This window comes from Pyrus communis, chromosome 14 (assembly GCF_963583255.1).
Source record: "Pyrus communis chromosome 14, drPyrComm1.1, whole genome shotgun sequence".
Classification (NCBI taxonomy): domain Eukaryota; kingdom Viridiplantae; phylum Streptophyta; class Magnoliopsida; order Rosales; family Rosaceae; genus Pyrus; species Pyrus communis.
Window position 1 is genome coordinate 19,628,888 of NC_084816.1, and position 18,040 is coordinate 19,646,927.

The following is an 18,040-nucleotide window of genomic DNA, read 5'->3' on the forward strand; positions in this document are numbered from 1 at the left end:
GATCAGGATTTGATCTCTAAGCTATGGAGGTATAGGTCCGGAGAGGATTTGCTTCGGAGAAAAGCACACAAACCCATCAATTACATCCATGTTAGTTTAGTTACTTAAATTAAAGAACTGGCACTTTGCATAAGCTATACAATAATACGATTCGTGCACTTGCAAGGTTTAATTCGATTTGGTACAAGTTTTTGGAGAACAATTGAAACAAAAAAATTTATACAAGCTAGAGATTAGTTTATCTCTAATATGATCTTCTTATAAAAACAAATTAAAAAAAAAAATAGCACCAAAATATAAATTAGAACCAAATTAGTGTGATGATTAAATGAACCAATCAACTTTAATTTGTCATTTGCAGTGAATTGTTCGAGTCTCTTGGTAGTAATCCTCCAATGATGAATTTCTTCTTGTCAATCTTGTTTGTTGAACCATGGTGCTGTCCAACACTGGTACACCAAAGAGGCATGCTAAAGAGCGACACCAAGGTGCATAAAATGGCACAAATTTTACCGTAAAATATCAAACCCAACAAACCCATGAGCAGGAAACCCAAACTCGCGATGGATCTGTAACATCCTTTTTTGTACTTGTTCTTCTCAATCCTGGTTACATCTAGGTCTTGTTGTCCTTGCCCTTCTTTTGAAGCATTTGTATTTGCTTCAAACGACTTGTTTTTAGCATAATTAGATCTTGAACTGTTACTAGTCGAAGTTGGTCGAAATTTGCCGGACAAGTACTTCAAATTGGCTTTAAAATTATGCGATGAGCTTGATCGAAGAGATTTGATCTTCTTGGACAAAGACCTGATGCTTGAATTGGATGTTTGCGATAACGAACTTGATGAAGAGTTTACAGAAGATGAAATGAAGACAGAACAGTTAGTTAAAGAAGAAGCAGTGTCAGACATCGCTCTTGGGTCATCTTCCTCGGCGTTGTACTTTGAACTCTCATTTCTTCCAAGTTTATTTCCCTTCTTTCTTTTTTGAATCTTATTGGCCTATCAATAGTGATAAATGTACGTAGGAGTGAGTACAATATCATAGGACATATTAAGATTATAGACTATCACTTTGTGTCTCTCGTTACCTCATAAACTATCACTTTTAATTACGAGATACTTAATCTCGTCATTATTTCATCTATATTACTGATATCATAATGGTATCATGGAGAAATAGTTAACAATTACTGTACAAAGTTGACGGCTAGAGTAAGGTGAAATACATAATAGCATTTCGGAAGAAAAGACGTAATACGGTTGCAAAAGCAAGAAATAGGGTTTGAAAAGAAAAAAAAACTTGTGGAAAGAAACCAAAACTAGAAAACTAACCAAAAAAACCCAACAAAAGAGAGATTGAAGTGAAAATAAACTCACCAAAGATGTCTCGAACAAAATCGCCTTCAAAACACGAGATAAGTTACGTCGGCCTTTGCTTCTCCAATATTGACTGTCACGTTTCTCATCATTTTCTTCATTACCTAGCAATGGTGAAGCCATTGGTGACACCTTCGGGAGCACCACATCTCGCTTTTCTTCCACGCCAACGTATGAATTTTTCTTGGAGATCACTCTCGGCACATCCTCCGACCGATGTCGATTAGGAGTTGAGGTAATTGAACTCTCATGTGTTGTGTTTGCAAAATTCTTTTCAGATTTTCTTTCTTTAATCTTATTGACCTGCCAATGTTTACAGATATGCATGCATGCAATATTAATAACAATGATAACATGAGTAAACAACAAAATAAAAGGTTTACTTGACCTAATCTGGGAGAGACTTTTCCGTGTATCAGGAACATGAGCCGGAACATTATATGTCATTATACAATTAGAAAAAAAGTTTTTTTTCTTTTCAAGTGTCCCTCTAATTGTATAATAACATGTGGTGTTTCACTTTGTGTTCTAGGCACAATAAAAAATCTCTCCTAATTTGGTCACTATTTGAAAAAATAATAATGAGCCAACGCTCCCCTTCTAGAAAATTATGCAAAAAAAGAAATGTTTAAATTTAAAATATCAAGAAGTATTGTTCCAAAAAAAGAGACCAAGAAGTACGATACAGGTTGTTTCTTGAGAACTTTAACGAAAAGCTTCCGGTATTGTTCACTTTAACAAAAAACCACATTTTTACACTAAAAAATCTTCACTTTATCCTTTATTTTGTCCTTATCGTTAAAACTCAAAATTTTTAAGTCTTTTTCATTAATTTTCCTTTGTTTCTTTGGTAATAGAAAAGGGAGGGGAATCGAATTCGAAACATTTTCTAACATGAGATAGAAAGAAATATCACTAAAGGGAATTTCTCTATGGTGCCCCTAATTAATTTTTTTTTCTTTTTAAAAGGGACAAGTTGGTGGCTTCATCACAACAGACCATCATTCTAGGGGGCCAAGAAGGCCCACAGATGCATTTCAGCTTCCCTTAAACACTACCGTGTACCTATTTTAGGGTTTTGTGTGGGAAGAATTAATAATTGAAAAAATTAAATTTCAATACGCAAGTTTGATATAATCACAAAACTGTGGCAAAAACATGCATGACGTTATTAATTAGAGATTTAAAAAGAGAAAGCAACTAACCAATTTTGTTTTGAACAAAACTGCCTTTAAAACTTGATAAAATCCACATCGTGTTTTCTTTTCATTTTGAGTACTACGACATATTTCATCGTCTCCTTCATTATCTGATGTTGCCAGCGACGACACTGGCACCACCTTGGGAAACACCCCACCTTCCCTCTCGCCTACAGCCACATATGTGAAAACATTCCTAGAAGGTCGTCCAGGTTCTGAACCGACCACATCAAACGATCGAAAACATAGGAAGAAATTTGTAGCTTTCTTTTTCTTCTTCTTCGTCTTCACTTGGGTCGTTGTAGAATATCCATTGGCACTTGCTGTGCTAGCGTGACAAAGCGGGCTGTAGTTTTCGCGATGCATGGCTCCGTTGACATGGAATTTTTAGGGGGGCTAGTTTGTGTTTGTCAGCCAAGAAAGCTGGGATTCAAGAATCCGAGAAAACGAGGGTGGGAGGGAACAGTGTGGTGCGCCATTTTGGTGTCAAAAATTAATAACAATCATCTGCATCATGTGTTTGTAGTTAATTTGTATTTGTAACTTGCATGAGATTTTCAATGGTAAGCCATGTTGTACGCCCTTAGTTTGCTCCTTTACGTCAAAATTTATATATAAAAAATTGGATTGCAAAGTGTTCTATTTTTTGACAAATATGGATTTTGTGGTTTTCTGTTTTTAGCTTTCAAATACGAATCAACCAATGTAACCCAACGTGGACTGAGTTGTGCCATTTGTCAACGTCTCAACAATTTCATTCCTTTGTTTGCTAAATTTAATTTGTTTTGTTTTATATCTAAAACAATTTCATTTGGTTGTAACTTCAATGGTAGAGAGTGTTTACCTGAGTTCAATTGTGGGTCTCCTTTCAGAGCATTAGCTCTCCTTTTGGACAAAACGAGAAAAAACCGAATATGTTTTTACTTGGTACAACTTAATTTGGTACCAGATGTAAAACTCATTGAATGTCAATGGACTATTGACCAAGTCACTTGATTATTGAGAAATTTGATATTTAAGTTACTTGATACTCAAGTGATCTTAAGATTCTAAAAGAATAAGAATCGTGGAGTCTTAATATCATGCAACTAATTATGTGAATACATGTCAATGTGGAACACCGATTGATTGGATTATGATTCGGTAAATCTCTCCTTCCTATAATAGAATGGATGGAGAAAAACCCTAATTAATATAAAAAGCTTGTCTCTGTTCTCACAATGATTGTTCTCATACACAATCAAAAGATAAGGAACTTAGTTTAATTAGTTTCTCAATTCTAACATTTATTGTGTTTTTCAGAATATATCATACACAGCTAGTACCCAACTTAGTTTAATTAGTTTTCTAAAAGGATAAGGAACTTCCATTAGTTATTTGTAGACTAATAAAAGCATAAGGACTATATTTGCAGTTAGAAAATAGAAAATTGCTCGTCTAAGTTTCTAACTCACAAATTATTCGACAAAAAAGGGACTTGAATACAACAAATGATTTTGTTTTAACAAACATAAACTTGACTAGTCTTTTTGTTTTTTCAGAAAGAAAAATAATTATTTGATCTTGAGTTTAAGATAGATTGTGTCATTGTGACAAATCTACCAGTCAATTCACAAGAACCGCTGCGCTGGGGTTGAAAATTATCAGAAAACGAATATTTGAGTGAAATATCTGCATGGTAACCCTAGCTAGCTAGTATGATTACACTTAATATTCCGACTGAAGAATTGAAGCTATGTAGCTGGAGTTTGAGACCCTCTTGTCCCACATTGGTCAACAGTATTTTTTCACTAGCTTTTATATAGGCTTATTCATTTTTCTTAGTAATTAGAACTTGGACCATTTGGAAATGGATTGAAAGCTTGGGTCTTATGGTTGTGTGGATTAGGCTTGATGATTATACTATAATATTAATATTAATTAATATTGATTAATCAAGACAAGGGTCTTGGGCCCTGGGGCACTTGGGGCCAAGGAATTAAAATTAATCTGATCAATTAGTTTTAATTTCGAATTAAGTTTTTAATTAAATTAATTAAAAACGTTTTGATTAATAGACACAACTCTTTGGAAAGAGTTGTATAGCTTCAGATACATCCAAAAGGTATTTGAAGAGGTATGAAAAAAACCTATATAACTGGAGTCCTCAATTCCATCAAAAATCATCTTTTCTTCCTCCTTATCTTCCGTACAAACTTTCCAGAGAGTAAACACACAAAGCAATTCGCTAGAGTTCTATAATCCACCTTATCTTCCATACAAACTTTCCAGAGAGTAAACACACAAAGCAATTCGCTAGAGTTCTATAATCCAGTGCGGGTTATAGAATTAGGTAGTTGTATCCTGGTCGAGCAGACGTTGTAGAACCACAAACACACGAGTGGGACGGAAATACTGTTCGAATGACATAGCGTTTGCGCTAGCCTCTACCTTCAATTCATTCAAGTTAGTATCATATTAATTTTTTGTAATTATTGTGTTATTGCATTCTGTATTGCAAGTATTTTTGAATAATAAAGAATAAGTATTTCGGTTCTGTATTTCTATTATTTTATTGTTTCTAAATTGTTCTCCACTGCAAGCCTGCAATGGTGAAGAAGATTAATTGAAAAAGAATAGCTAATGGTGCCCAACGGTAGTCTTGAGAGGGTACAATGTGTTTAAAAGGCAACGAATCTATATCTCCGGAGCCTCCTCAGGCCAACTTGGCCATTCTATCTAACGCTACATTGGCGGTTCTATGAATGTGACAGACTTTTGAAGAAACAAAATTACGGAGGTTACTTTAATATCTTCAACAAGAAAATTAGAACCTGATGAACCTCCTTGCAGATTACCAAGAGCTTGGACAACGTGCAGCGCATCGCCCTCTATTATGACTTGCTGCCATTTCGTTCCCAGGACAAGCAGACTCCATTACGTGCTGCCAGGGCCTCAATCATCTTTAGGGAGGTGACGTGGGATATTTTGTGAGCAAAACTTCCAACATAGCTACCAACTTCATCGCGAAATATATCCCCGACACCCCAGTATTTGTAGTGGCATTGAAAGCCCCAACGACATTGATCTTGATCCATTGCGGAGGGGGATGAAACTAGCGTGAAGGGGACTGGAGTGGCTGCGGTTTGGAAGGTGGCTGCTCTTTTAAAAAGTTCAAGAGATGAAAGCCTACCAAATGGCTCACGAGGGCTGGGTTGTCCACTTTGCCATCCTCTAGGAGGGAATTCCTAGCTAGCCCGCAAAATATCATGAATAAACATAAGAAAATGGGCAAACTGACCTAATGAGAGAGCAGCACCTTGGTGGCTAACTCAGTCGCGGACAGTAGATAGGGCAGCAACTCGGGTGACATGGCTGATGCTAGAAGAGAAAACACTACACATGCAAATGGACACTCGCTAAGCACATGTAGCGCCGACTCCGGAGAGGAGCTATATAGAACACAAAAGTTGTCCATCGCAATACCCTTTTTCCCCAAATTAGAACGGTTTGAAGGATGTCCAAGCAAGCCCGCCAAGTACAAAATTTGATTTTACTTGGTAAGCTGGCCGTCCCGATTAGATTCCAAAAAGAGCCGTCCTCAATATGTGGCCTCGAGGTGGAAAGCCTCTCGTATAATGATCAAGCTACTTTTTATGCACTTTTAACCGAGAAAATACCTTTAGCATCATAGTGCCATATCAAGCTATCCTGTGGAAGTCTACCGCTGAGTGGAATGAGGAGAATCAAGTGAACCTCACTGGACGGAAACAGAGTAGTGACCTAGTCCCGGTTCTAGGAGACCGTGCCTGGAGTTATCAGTGAGGAGACAAACTCGCCATCAAAGCCGACTGGAGGGGGAGAAAATGACCAGAAAAGATGTGGGCGGTCCACCAACCTGCCAACGTGAGCCTCTTTCCAGTATTAGACGAGCTTCCAATATTATTCCTCTCCAGCAAGCTAACGGGCAAGAGCCTAAAGAAGCATCCCAAAGGGAGTTGCGGGGGAAGTATTTGGCTTTAAGTAACCCAGAATCAAGAAACTCAGGGTTAAGTATGAGTCCCTCTCTCTTTTAACGTGGATAATATTATTTGTTAAAAAATATACTCATGCCAAAGCCCACATATGATAATTTGGTTACTATATATTTTTCTAGGGTTATTTTATTGGCATCCCTTATATTGTTTAATACACATTACTAGGGTTATTTTATTGGCATCCTTTATATTGTTTAATACACATTATGTATTAAAATCACCCGACACTTTCTTTTAAATTAAAAATTATCTTAGTACACTTGATTTACTTGCCCAAACTACCTCACACCCTACACCTACTTCGCACATTTTCTGCAAAGAGAACCTGCTCATATCCATCAAAATTGAGATTCGGTAGGTCGTTACCGAGTTTATCAACACCGTGAAATATTTTAGCAGGAAAATGTCAAAACCTTATAACTTTTCAACAGGTATATACCGAAGCTCTGCATATTTTCAGTAGGCACCAACGAGGGGTGGGAAATTTTGCCATAAACCGATTTACCGACTGAACCATACCGATCTGCTCATAATGGTATGGTATAGTTTTGGCATTTTTTCATAATCGGTTGGCATTTTACCAAACCGACAATTAATTGCATGACTTTGGTAATTGATTTTGTATGCCAGTGGTATGCCGTACCTACCAATATATATATATATATATATATATATATTTTTTTTTTTTTCTATTTAGATATTTTAGGTATTTTTTACATGTTTGACTCCTCAATTTTAGGGTTTAGAAAATAAATGACTCCTTAGTTTTAGGGTTTAAAAAATATATGTATATGTATATGATTCATACCATAATAAATATAGAAACTATTGTTAACAAAATTGATAGCATGATGATTACTGATACTATATATACACGTACATATAAATGATTTTGAATGTATATGCGTTGCTTATGTTTAGGATGATGGAGTCTAGCCAATCAACTGCTAGTGCACAACATGGATTAACCCAAAATGAACCACACAATGCAACCGAACAAGCACCCCAATCTGAAAATCAAAATGAGCCCTTGGAATTGGAAGATAGCGAGGAAGAAGTGGAAACCACTGGTTGTACCATTTATCAACCGAACCAACCAATAATTTTGGTTGAACCGATTTTTGGCAACCGCAAGAAGATGGTTGATTAGCGGTAACTGACTTTCGGTAATTATGTATATGTGGCTGACAGGTGGCACAAGGAATTTGACACGGTTGCCAACCAAACCCAGCCCTAGCACCAACCAAAGAGTACGTAACAAAAGCAATGGTGAAAATTTTGGCAGGTATCTACCGAAATGTCTTTCATTTTTCGATAAAGAGCTACTGAAATACGTTTAAATTTTTAGTAGGAACTTACTGAAAATCTGAATTGTGATCTGGGATTCAACAAGCATGATGATTCGTTCAACCTAAATGGCAATATGAAAAAAGTATGAAGTCTTATCTTATGCAGAGGCCTCCAAACAGTCGATTTCATATTTTATTTTCTAATTTTTTTAACGTGTTTGTGCCTTTATTGGTTATGATGTTGTTATGTAATGTAGAGGTCGAAGAGGTTTTAAAGTATGAAAGTTCTATTCACATACTCATTTTTACTTCTCACACACCGTTATCAAATTTTGACCATTAGATGAATGAGTTGAAGAATATCAATAACCACAAATTAATAAGGATATGTGAAAAGTAAAAATATGTATGAATAGCACTATCCTTAAAGTAACGCTTGAAGAAAAAGAATTTTATCAAGTTAAACCCAAATAAACTACATTTTGTTGGGCTCTATATATAGTAGGCTTCCTAACTTCAAACCCCATGATACAATACAAAAACCACTAGAGTCCCATGTTCTCTACCAAATTGCTAACTTTTTTTATAGTAATGTTAAGAAGACTAAATTCTTCAAACTAAATCAAATCAAATGATGTGATTGTAGATAATTTGATTATTAATTAAACATCGATTGAAGTGTTATTTCTTATTGGTGATACGGCATTTGATTTAAAAATTTAATCTTCCTAATATTATTTGTTTTTCCAACTCTTGTTGAGATGGGAAAGATAACTAAAGAAATTTCGAAAAAGTAATGATAGGAAATTAACTTTTTATATCATATTAGAAATTATATAATATTTAAATAAAATTCAATCACAAAATCATATAATTTATAAAATATAATTTAAATAGATGACACTTTTCAAAACATATTCAGTGTTGTTTTTGTATGCAAGAAGCATACAGAAACTTTGCACTTAGGGCAAAGAGCCATATTCTCTCCCTCTCTCTGTCTCTCCCTCTCGTCCCTATCCAATTTCAAAACCCTTTGTTTCTGCAGAGAGAGCGATGCTGGATCCTATGGACCTGCTCCGATCCAATCTCTCCCGGGTTCGGATCCCGGAACCCACCAACCGCATCTACAAGCAGGAATGCTGCATCTCTTTCGACACTCCGGTAACCAATTTCCCTCCAATTTTGCTCTCACTCACTTTATCTACTCCAAGCTCAATACTTTAGAATTTGGTTTCGTTCTTCTGTTGAATTTTCTCGAGCTTTCTCGCCGGCCAAACAGGGGATTAGCATGTTTACTTGTCTTCTGTTTGGCAATGGCGGAGCTAGAAATTTTTTACCAGATGGGCTAGCTTAAAGATTTAAATCTTTATAAACAAAGAAATTTTTTGACAGTATCAGCTAACTTAAGAAAATTTTCACAAGGTGAGCCAAGAATTTTTGTTATTCAAACAAATTCAAACTTGTGCATGTACAAGAAGCGATGAGAAAAAATATGTGAGAAAAAGAGATGATTTCTAAACTGTATTATATAATTAAACCAATAGAATTCAAATCAGTAACTAAATATATGGTGGGCTACATTCGAAAATCAGTAAAAACTACATGTAAAATTTTATTTTCTACCAAAAGCTACCTGGGCTACAGCCCAGGGTAGCCCTTAATGTGGCTCCGGTGCTGTTGGCTGCTGAGGAAGTATAGGAAACAACTAGAAGCTGCTACGACGAATTCAGGATTTGCTCACTATACTAATACTGCCCTTTGTGTTAATTTTTATTTTCCCTTGATTTCTCAATAGCTAGTGTTTTCGAATTTGAGTGTTTCTTCCAAATGCTGCTTTGATTTTTGCTGCACTTCAATGATTTTTATGGCTTATCACTGTGTTTGTTTCGTTTTCTTTTTTCCTTGTATTTTGCTGGTGCAATTTCCACTTTCATAGTTTGGATGCTGGAAAAGTGTACAGAAGGAAAGTGACTCTGGTTATCAAATGACTGAACAATTGGGAGCAATTTACTTACGATACTTGGTTGACATACATGCAAAGTAACTATGAATTACGAGTTCAATATAGTTGGTGAAGTTTTCTGTATGTTCATAAAAGCAAATACCTAAATAACTTAGTATGAAACATATTCGTAGGGTTTCAATTACTTGGTTTCTTATACAATGAATAGTGTTTGGTTTTAGGTTGTTGTGACTGATTTTTTGCCCCTTTTTTTTTTTAAGAAGTTATAAGGGCTAAGAGGCTTCAATTTCCCTTAACATTTAAATGTTGAAAAGTTCTTGGTTGTATCAGGAGTTCGCTTAAATAATTTCATACAATTTGTTTTATTTGTGGGTTTGTTTTCTCTAATGGTTATTCCGTGATGGTTTTCAGAGATCAGAAGGAGGTTTGTTTGTGGACATGAACACATTTCTTGCTTTTGGGAAGGATTGTGTGGGCTGGAACTATGAAAAGACTGGAAATCCAGTTTATTTGCATATAAAGCAAACAAAAGTGTTGGTTCCTGAAGATAGGCCTTTGAAGAAACCCACACTCATGGCTATAGGTAATTTTAATCAAAATGATCTATGCCTTTGCGGTATTGGAAATTACTGAGTTTGGATGATGTATTTTTGCAATCTATGCTATTTAGAGGCACCATTATGCATGTTGGATGACATATCCTGATTTGATAGTAAACGCATGCAGCATATGTATAGTCATCGAACAGTAAGAGTTTTAACAGTTCTCACTGAAAACAAAATGAATGTGTATAATCTTCAAAGGAGAAAAAGGAACCTGATCTCTCTTTGTTAATATCGAAGCAAATAATGTCTGTTGGCGAGGAACACACGCAAATAAGTTGGTATTTGCAAATAAATCTTATTCAAATTTGAAGAACCGCTCGCTTTATCTCTCTATTTCTAGTATGGTAGTGCTGAGTCCTATTTTCCAAACTATATAAGCCAAAATGTTTCTATTAAAACTTTTGAGGTAAATAGACAGGATGCAAATTTTATGGATCTTTCCTTAGTACATACTACTACAATTTGTATCTGTATTATTTGATGTGGTTGGTACAGGCTCATCATGTTTTTAGTGTTAATATTGCTTGCTCTGCAAGACCCAATGGTTATCGTACTGTGTATGCAAGACCCAATGGTTATCGTACTGTGTACTAGTAGTAGATGTTCTGTTGTGGCGAAACAAATTTTAACCTGTGGTATGATTTGTAGGTGTCGATGGGGGATTTGATAACAATGAGGCTGAATATGAAGAAACACACAATATAGTCCTACTGCCTGATTATGTAACTCTTCCATTTCCTTCTGTCGAATTACCAGAGAAGGTGCTCATTCCTTTCTATTTGTTCTAGATCATTATTGATGTGAAATAAATAAGAGAGCAAATAGGGAACAATTATGACTTTTTTCTGCAGGTAAGATTGGCAGTTGATGCCATTTTATTGGCTGAGGGTGCTGAGAGGAAAGAACAACTTGCAGCATGGACAGCCGAGAAGAAGCAAGTTAGTGCTTATGCAACGAATTTTCAACAGATTGACAATGGTATTATTATTCCTTCATCTGGCTGGAAATGTTGCAAGTGTGATAAAAGAGAAAACCTTTGGTTGAATCTAACTGATGGAATGATCCTTTGTGGGAGGAAAAATTGGGATGGAACTGGTGGCAACAACCATGCCATTGAACACTATAAGGAAACAGGCTGTCCTCTTGCTGTAAAGCTGGGGACAATTACAGCTGATCTGGAAGGAGCAGGTAATGCTGCCTTGTGTTGTTAAAATCTCTGCAATTACTTATCGTATTCATCATGTGCTTGTGTTTGTAAGTACATAAAAGTTACGCAATTTTATCTGGTTCATGTTCATGAATGAAAAACATGCTGTTTAGCAGACAAATCCTGGCAAACATGACCTAGTAGTTGATTATTTCAAATGAATGAGTTTGTATTACATGTATTGATTTCTATTGATAACTGACATATTGTGGCAGCTCAGATGTTTTCTCATACCCAGAGGATGATAGTGTATTAGACCCACTTTTAGCGCAACATCTGGCATTTTTTGGCATTGATTTCTCATCATTACTGAAGGTTAGTTTCATCTTTTCTGAAATGTGTTTTGGACCTCCTAATTCTCTATTTTTTTGTTCCAAGCAGGGCTCCTCTATTCTTAACGTATGCTAAAAAATGTTCTTAATATAGAGAGTTTAACTATTATTTTTTTATTAGTTGGATTAAATCTTTATGTGGCATTCTCATATACCAAATGTGAAATGATTCAGTTATTGTCAAATTATATACCAGTGGATTTTCCTTGCAAAGATTGAAATGAAACATGTGGTATTGTATTTTTATACACATATTTGAATAAATTTATTTCCCGTTATGAATGAAAATTTCACTTTTTAGTGTGTTAGGGATATCTTTTAGATATAATTGAAGACAATTATAATGTTCTAGCAGGATAACAAAACTTGTGAAATGTTTGACTGGGTCAACTTTTTAATAATACAATGAGGTATGAAAGATCTAATGTTCATCTTTTAAGAGGAAGAAATCTGTTGCATGCCAGTAATCTAATGGTTTGGATTTTAAATACAGTAATGATATCATAAGTTCTGTAACAACTACAGAAGATTTCTGGACTCTAGCTCTTTGAACAGGTCTTGAAGTTTTCTCTTTTGGTTGCATTTCTGTGTTGCACAGAAGAGTCAGCACTCTCCGAACGGGGGATTGATCAAATATTCCTCTTACCTTTGGTTAAAGCACTCCCTTGCTGGACCATTTGGTTAAAGTGCATGGTCAACCGTGAATGTTCCAATGAAAACCAGATATCTCTGACTTCTGATTTGCTTTTGAAGTTCAGTATTTTGTTTCCCTGAAATTTCTTAACATTCCAAATGTTTTCTTGGAAATTGTGCATTTGGATTGCTGTGCTTTTGGTAATATTATTCTGTCAGTGTTAAATTTGATAGAATAGCTGATACCATTCTTGTTTTCAGACAGAAATGACAACTGCTGAAAGAGAGCTTGACCAGAATACCAATTTTGACTGGAACCGGATTCAAGAAAGTGGACAGGAGGTTGAACCGATATTTGGACCTGGTTACAATGGACTTGTCAATCTTGGAAACAGGTATATTTGGTACCTGTTTAGTATTCTGAAGACATTGTATCTATTGACAATGTCTTGATTTCTCATTTTGTTTTATTGCAGCTGTTATATGGCAGCGACTATGCAAGTTGTGTTTTCAACACACTCTTTCTATTCCGGGCGAGTTTACACTTTATGTTATTTAGTTTCAATGAAAACAAATCAATTTAGAAGAGAAATGTTTCATACCGGTTAATATTTTGTTATTACATTTGATCAGATACTTCAAGAATCAAAGTTTGAAAATGGCTTTTGAGAAAGCACCAGCTGACCCCACTGTAGACCTGAACATGCAGTTGTAAGTAGTTAGCGGATTCTTAGTGTTGATTCTATGTGCATTTCTATTATCTATTGTGGTTAACTATATGTTGCTATTCACGCTAAGAAAGCTAAGCTGTGTTACTTGTTAATGTGAGTCTTGTGTTCGACATTAATTGCTTTGCAATTATTGGTGTAAACACAAGTGTCTGCATGCGTAGGTCTGTTTTTTTATTTTTTATTTTTATTTTTATTTTTATTTTTTATACTTCTGCAAGTAGTTCTTTTCCCTCTTCCTCGGCCTATCATTCTAAGAAAATTAAGTTGAGTCATAAAAAAACTGGTTTAGGAAGGTTTTCTGTGCAAGGTCATTTGTACTTAAGATTTCTGTGTTATATGGCAGAACAAAGCTGGCGCATGGTTTGCTGTCTGGTAAATACTCCGTTCCTGTAACCGAGGTATGTTTGTATTAGCAAAATGGTTTATTTGATTTGACGGTTTCTGTTTGCTTGATGGTGGCTGAGATTTCTTATATGTTGTCCAGGAAAAAGATCGTACAAATGCCATTGCCCCTACAACAAAATTAGTAAGCTTTCTGGATAAGTTTCTGCATTCTAAGTGCCGTACTTATCTATGCTTATTCATTGTTAGTGTTTTGGTATTGCTGTGTAAATTTGAACTCAACATGCTAGTGATTTGTTTCCTGTTCACTTTTATATTGAATCTTGATGAGACTGTTGTATGCATATTTCTCGATACTTTCCCAATACTTACCTCAATTTCTTATACTTTAAAAAATCAATAAAAAGAACATGCTTCCGCCGTTTAATATGCCAGGTTCATTCAGAGATTTCCTTTTGACTTGTTCTGTCTCTCTTTTGTTTTAATTCACCTTCAAATAATATTAGAAACAGGAAGGGATACCTCCTCGTATGTTTAAGGCGGTTATAGCTGCCAGCCATTCTGAATTTTCTTCCATGAGACAACAGGTACATTCACCATCTCTTATGATCTATGACAAAAGATTTGCAATTTTTTACAGAAGTCTGTTTTTTTATCCTTGAAGAAGATGCGTGGTGTTTTTTTAAAATATTTTTATTGTCTTGTTTACTAAAAAATTGAAGTTTAAAACCTCGATTAATATCCACGTGTGAATTTATAATGTAAATGACAAAAGGATGAAGCAAGAAAATGGCAGAGAGAACGTTTCTATATTTCTGTAAATCTCATATCTGAGCAAGAGGTACAAGAATAATGATATTTTTCTGACACAAGATCCTATATCAGCCACTCAACCATTCATCCATTGCGATTATAACACGTGGCCTACACTTGGCATGTGAGAAGAAGCGACTAAGAAACTAGCTGTTAGAAACTAATCCACAACATTTTAATTTTAATGAACAGCTAACAAAGCAGTGAACAATTAAAAGCATATGCAACTGGGAGAACAATATTTGATCCTCTCACATATGACTTTTGCTGTTTAATGTAAATAATTGAAACCAAATTTTGTTTAGGATGCCTTGGAGTTCTTCCTTCATTTTCTTGACCAAGTTGAACGAGTTCATTCTGGAAGACCTGAAGTGGATCCTGCAAGGAGTTTTAAGTTTGGCATTGAAGATCGTATTATGTGTTCGTCTGGGAAAGTTACTTACAATAGAAGGGTTGACTACATTCTCTCATTAAACATCCCACTTCATGCTGCCACTAATAAGGGTGAGTTTCTTCTTGGGCCACTGTTGATGGTCTTGAGTCACTAATCACTATTGATGCTGAAACATGAACCAGAAGCTGATACTCTTGTTTTCTTCTATACTTTGAAAATTCAGAAGAACTTGAAGCCTTTCAGAAATTGAAAGCAGAAAAGATTGCGGAAGGCAAGGAAGTGTAAGTTTATATGGTTTCAAATTCAATATCATGGTGTCGTTTTTGATCTCCTTGCACACTTTGAACTAAGAATGTGAGTTCTTCCAGATCCAGTGATGAGATTGTACGTCCAAGGGTTCCTCTAGAAGCATGCCTTGCAAGCTTTTCATCTCCCGAAGAGATACAGGATTTTTACAGCACTGGTTTGAAGGCCAAGACAACGGCTGTGAAGTAAGCTTTCTGATTGCTGGTGTCAAATTATTTTTAAGTTATGTTATTTTCGTCTGCTAAAGGCTGATTGATGGACAAGAATGCATGTGGAGGACTTGAAGTTATTTGGATAAACAAAATGATGGAGCTGTCCACTAATTTTGGTTAATTCTGTTCCACTACAAGTTAAGATGTTTAGGAAGGAAAATTGGTTAATTCTGTTCCACTACAAGTTAAGATGTTCTTTTATCATGTATTTCCGAACTGTTAACTAAGCATGTCTTGAATAATCTTGATGCCTACTGAAAAATTATATTTTCTTTCTTAAATCTATTTTAATACATTGCAGGAGTGCAGGTCTAACTTCGTTCCCTGATTATCTGGTGTTGCACATGCGAAAGTTTGTAATGGAAGTGGGCTGGGTGCCGAAAAAACTTGGTATTTTCTGCTGGGTTCCTAAATTGTTATGCATTAATACTTCTGGTTTTTTATAGGCTTCTCATTGTTTTCTGTATCCGTCTCTGCAGATGTATATATAGATGTTCCTGATATCATAGATATCAGTCACATGCGCAGCAAGGGACTCCAACCTGGTGAAGAGTTGTTGCCGGAGGGTGGTATGTGTTACAATTTTATTTTCCCAATGTCTTATTGAATATTTTTTGGAGAAATTGTAAAAACTTCTCGATGGTGCCTGCATATGTTTGTGGATGTTCCCTTAAGTGCATTTTACGTGGAATTTTCACTCAAATTGTAGTGCATTTCAGTGGATCTTTGTATTGTCATATCATAATTAAACCTAAGTACTCTCATATTTTGGAAGTCTATGAACTTGCAGCCAAACAAAAGTGTTAAAATCACGTTTTTAGCATGTAATTGCATTATGCTCCTTAGACATGTCCTTTACTAATTGAATTTAGAAAATGTGCAAGCACCACGAGAGTCTCTTTTGCATATTTTGGTCTTTTATGGTATTTGCATACATGCGCTTGGCTAATTTAAAATGATATTTGTGCTTCTCTCTGAATTATGCGTTGACTAGACTATTCAGTTTCAGGGGAAGAGGAGGAACCAAATGAGCCTGTTGCCGACGAGAGTATTGTTTTCCAGCTTGTTTCGATGGGTTTTAATAATTTTCACTGTCAGAAGGCTGCCATTAACACGTCAAATACTGGAGTGGAAGAGGCAATGAATTGGCTACTTTCTCACATGGATGATGCAGGTAATGCAACAAGGTTCTTGCCAGAATGTCTTTCATCTCAGAAAGTAGTCATCTTTCTAGCAAGAGTTAGCTTTTGAGCTGTGAGCTGTTATGTTTAGGGAACAAAATGATACTGATGCACTCTTCCATTTGCAGATATAGATGCTCCCATTTCTCAAGGGGGACACAGTGCGGTTGACCAATCAAAAGTTGATATGTTGATTTCATTTGGTTTTCAAGAAGACACTGCTCGGAAGGCACTGAAAGCATCGGTAAAACTTTTGAGGAGCTCCTTTTTATTTCTAGAATAGGCAGCTGTTTGTGTATTTGTCTAACTACAGAAGATTTTGGTAACCTTTGCTTATCTTTAAATTATGTATATTTGACAGGGTGGTGACATCGAGAAAGCCACGGATTGGATATTCAACAATCCTGATGCTTCTGCTTCATCGGACATGGATGCGACAACATCTGACACTGCACCTACTGCGGTTGATGCTGGACTGCCTGATGGAGCAGGGAGTAAGTATCTTAGACCTCTGATAAATGTATATATGTGATGCATATGTGATACGTGTTAAACAGTAATTACATGAAGACATCCGATGTGTTCAATTTTAGGGTTTTGAGAACTGTTGTCGCTTGGTTCTATGCAGGATATAGACTCATTGGAATTGTAAGCCACATCGGAACATCTACTCAATGTGGTCATTATGTTGCTCACATCTTGAAAGATGGCAGATGGGTTATTTTCAATGACGACAAAGTTGGAGCTTCCGTTAATCCTCCCAAGGACATGGGATACCTTTACTTCTTTGAGAGACTTAGTAGTTAAGTTGAGGGACACCACATTTGTCGACACTGGAAGATGAGACCGGAGATGTTCAAAGGTGTAAAAGAGGCAGTGCAGGAATTTGCTGAAACTGCGTAATTTTGCCAATATGCTGGGGGATGGTGTTTGAATTTGCTACATAGATTCATGCCAATTGCTGAGGTTCCGCATTCGGATTTAGCCAAGTTTCTTTTTTTTTTTTTTTTTTATTTTCTTTCTTTCCCCCTCTTCTAAACATATTGAAGTTCTTGTACTTAAGAAATTTTTTACGAACGGTAACATGTACAAGGACCATCTTGAAGTCCATTCTTATTTTTGTTGGGTCATTAAGTAGTGTTTTTGTTTGGTACACAATTATATTATATATATATATATATATATTAAATGTTTACTACAAGATCTTGAACTTCTTCGCACGTACATCCGCGCCATTATATGAGACTTATCACTTGTGTTGTAATCCTGCACTCTAAATTTACTATGACACTTTATGAAGATTTAAAGTGTTCCAAAATAAGGCTAATGGCACTAGCTAACATTAGCATAAATGGCTCAGTTGGTTAAAGCATTTGCTCAGGCATGCGAGGTCATGTGTTTGAATCTCTTTCTGTAGTTTAGTTAAATTTAACGTAGGT

At 35.8% G+C, this 18,040-nt stretch overlaps 2 protein-coding genes across 3 annotated transcripts; one reads left to right on the forward strand and one right to left on the reverse strand.

Moving 5' to 3' along the window:
* Positions 1-167: 167 nt before the first annotated feature.
* Positions 168-3,048, reverse strand: LOC137714702 (uncharacterized). Its single transcript, XM_068453845.1, has 3 exons — positions 2,584-3,048; positions 1,379-1,681; positions 168-1,000 (listed from the first exon to the last, which is right to left on the reverse strand). Exons 1-3 carry the CDS (start codon positions 2,941-2,943, stop codon positions 344-346), a joined length of 1,320 nt encoding a protein of 439 aa, XP_068309946.1. The 5' UTR covers positions 2,944-3,048; the 3' UTR covers positions 168-343.
* Positions 3,049-8,814: 5,766 nt separating this feature from the next.
* Positions 8,815-17,618, forward strand: LOC137715227 (ubiquitin carboxyl-terminal hydrolase 14-like). Of its 2 annotated transcripts, none has more exons than XM_068454473.1 (20): positions 8,815-9,043; positions 10,257-10,428; positions 11,099-11,211; positions 11,302-11,638; positions 11,878-11,972; positions 12,884-13,017; positions 13,099-13,155; positions 13,256-13,333; positions 13,697-13,751; positions 13,838-13,879; positions 14,202-14,282; positions 14,814-15,012; positions 15,126-15,183; positions 15,271-15,393; positions 15,722-15,810; positions 15,900-15,989; positions 16,424-16,594; positions 16,730-16,845; positions 16,963-17,095; positions 17,230-17,618. In XM_068454473.1, exons 1-20 carry the CDS (start codon positions 8,936-8,938, stop codon positions 17,406-17,408), a joined length of 2,430 nt encoding a protein of 809 aa, XP_068310574.1. In that variant the 5' UTR covers positions 8,815-8,935; the 3' UTR covers positions 17,409-17,618. The 2 variants fall into 2 exon arrangements, with proteins under 2 accessions (XP_068310574.1, XP_068310576.1); XM_068454475.1 differs by having other exon boundaries at positions 16,430-16,594.
* The last annotated feature ends 422 nt before the right edge of the window (positions 17,619-18,040 follow it).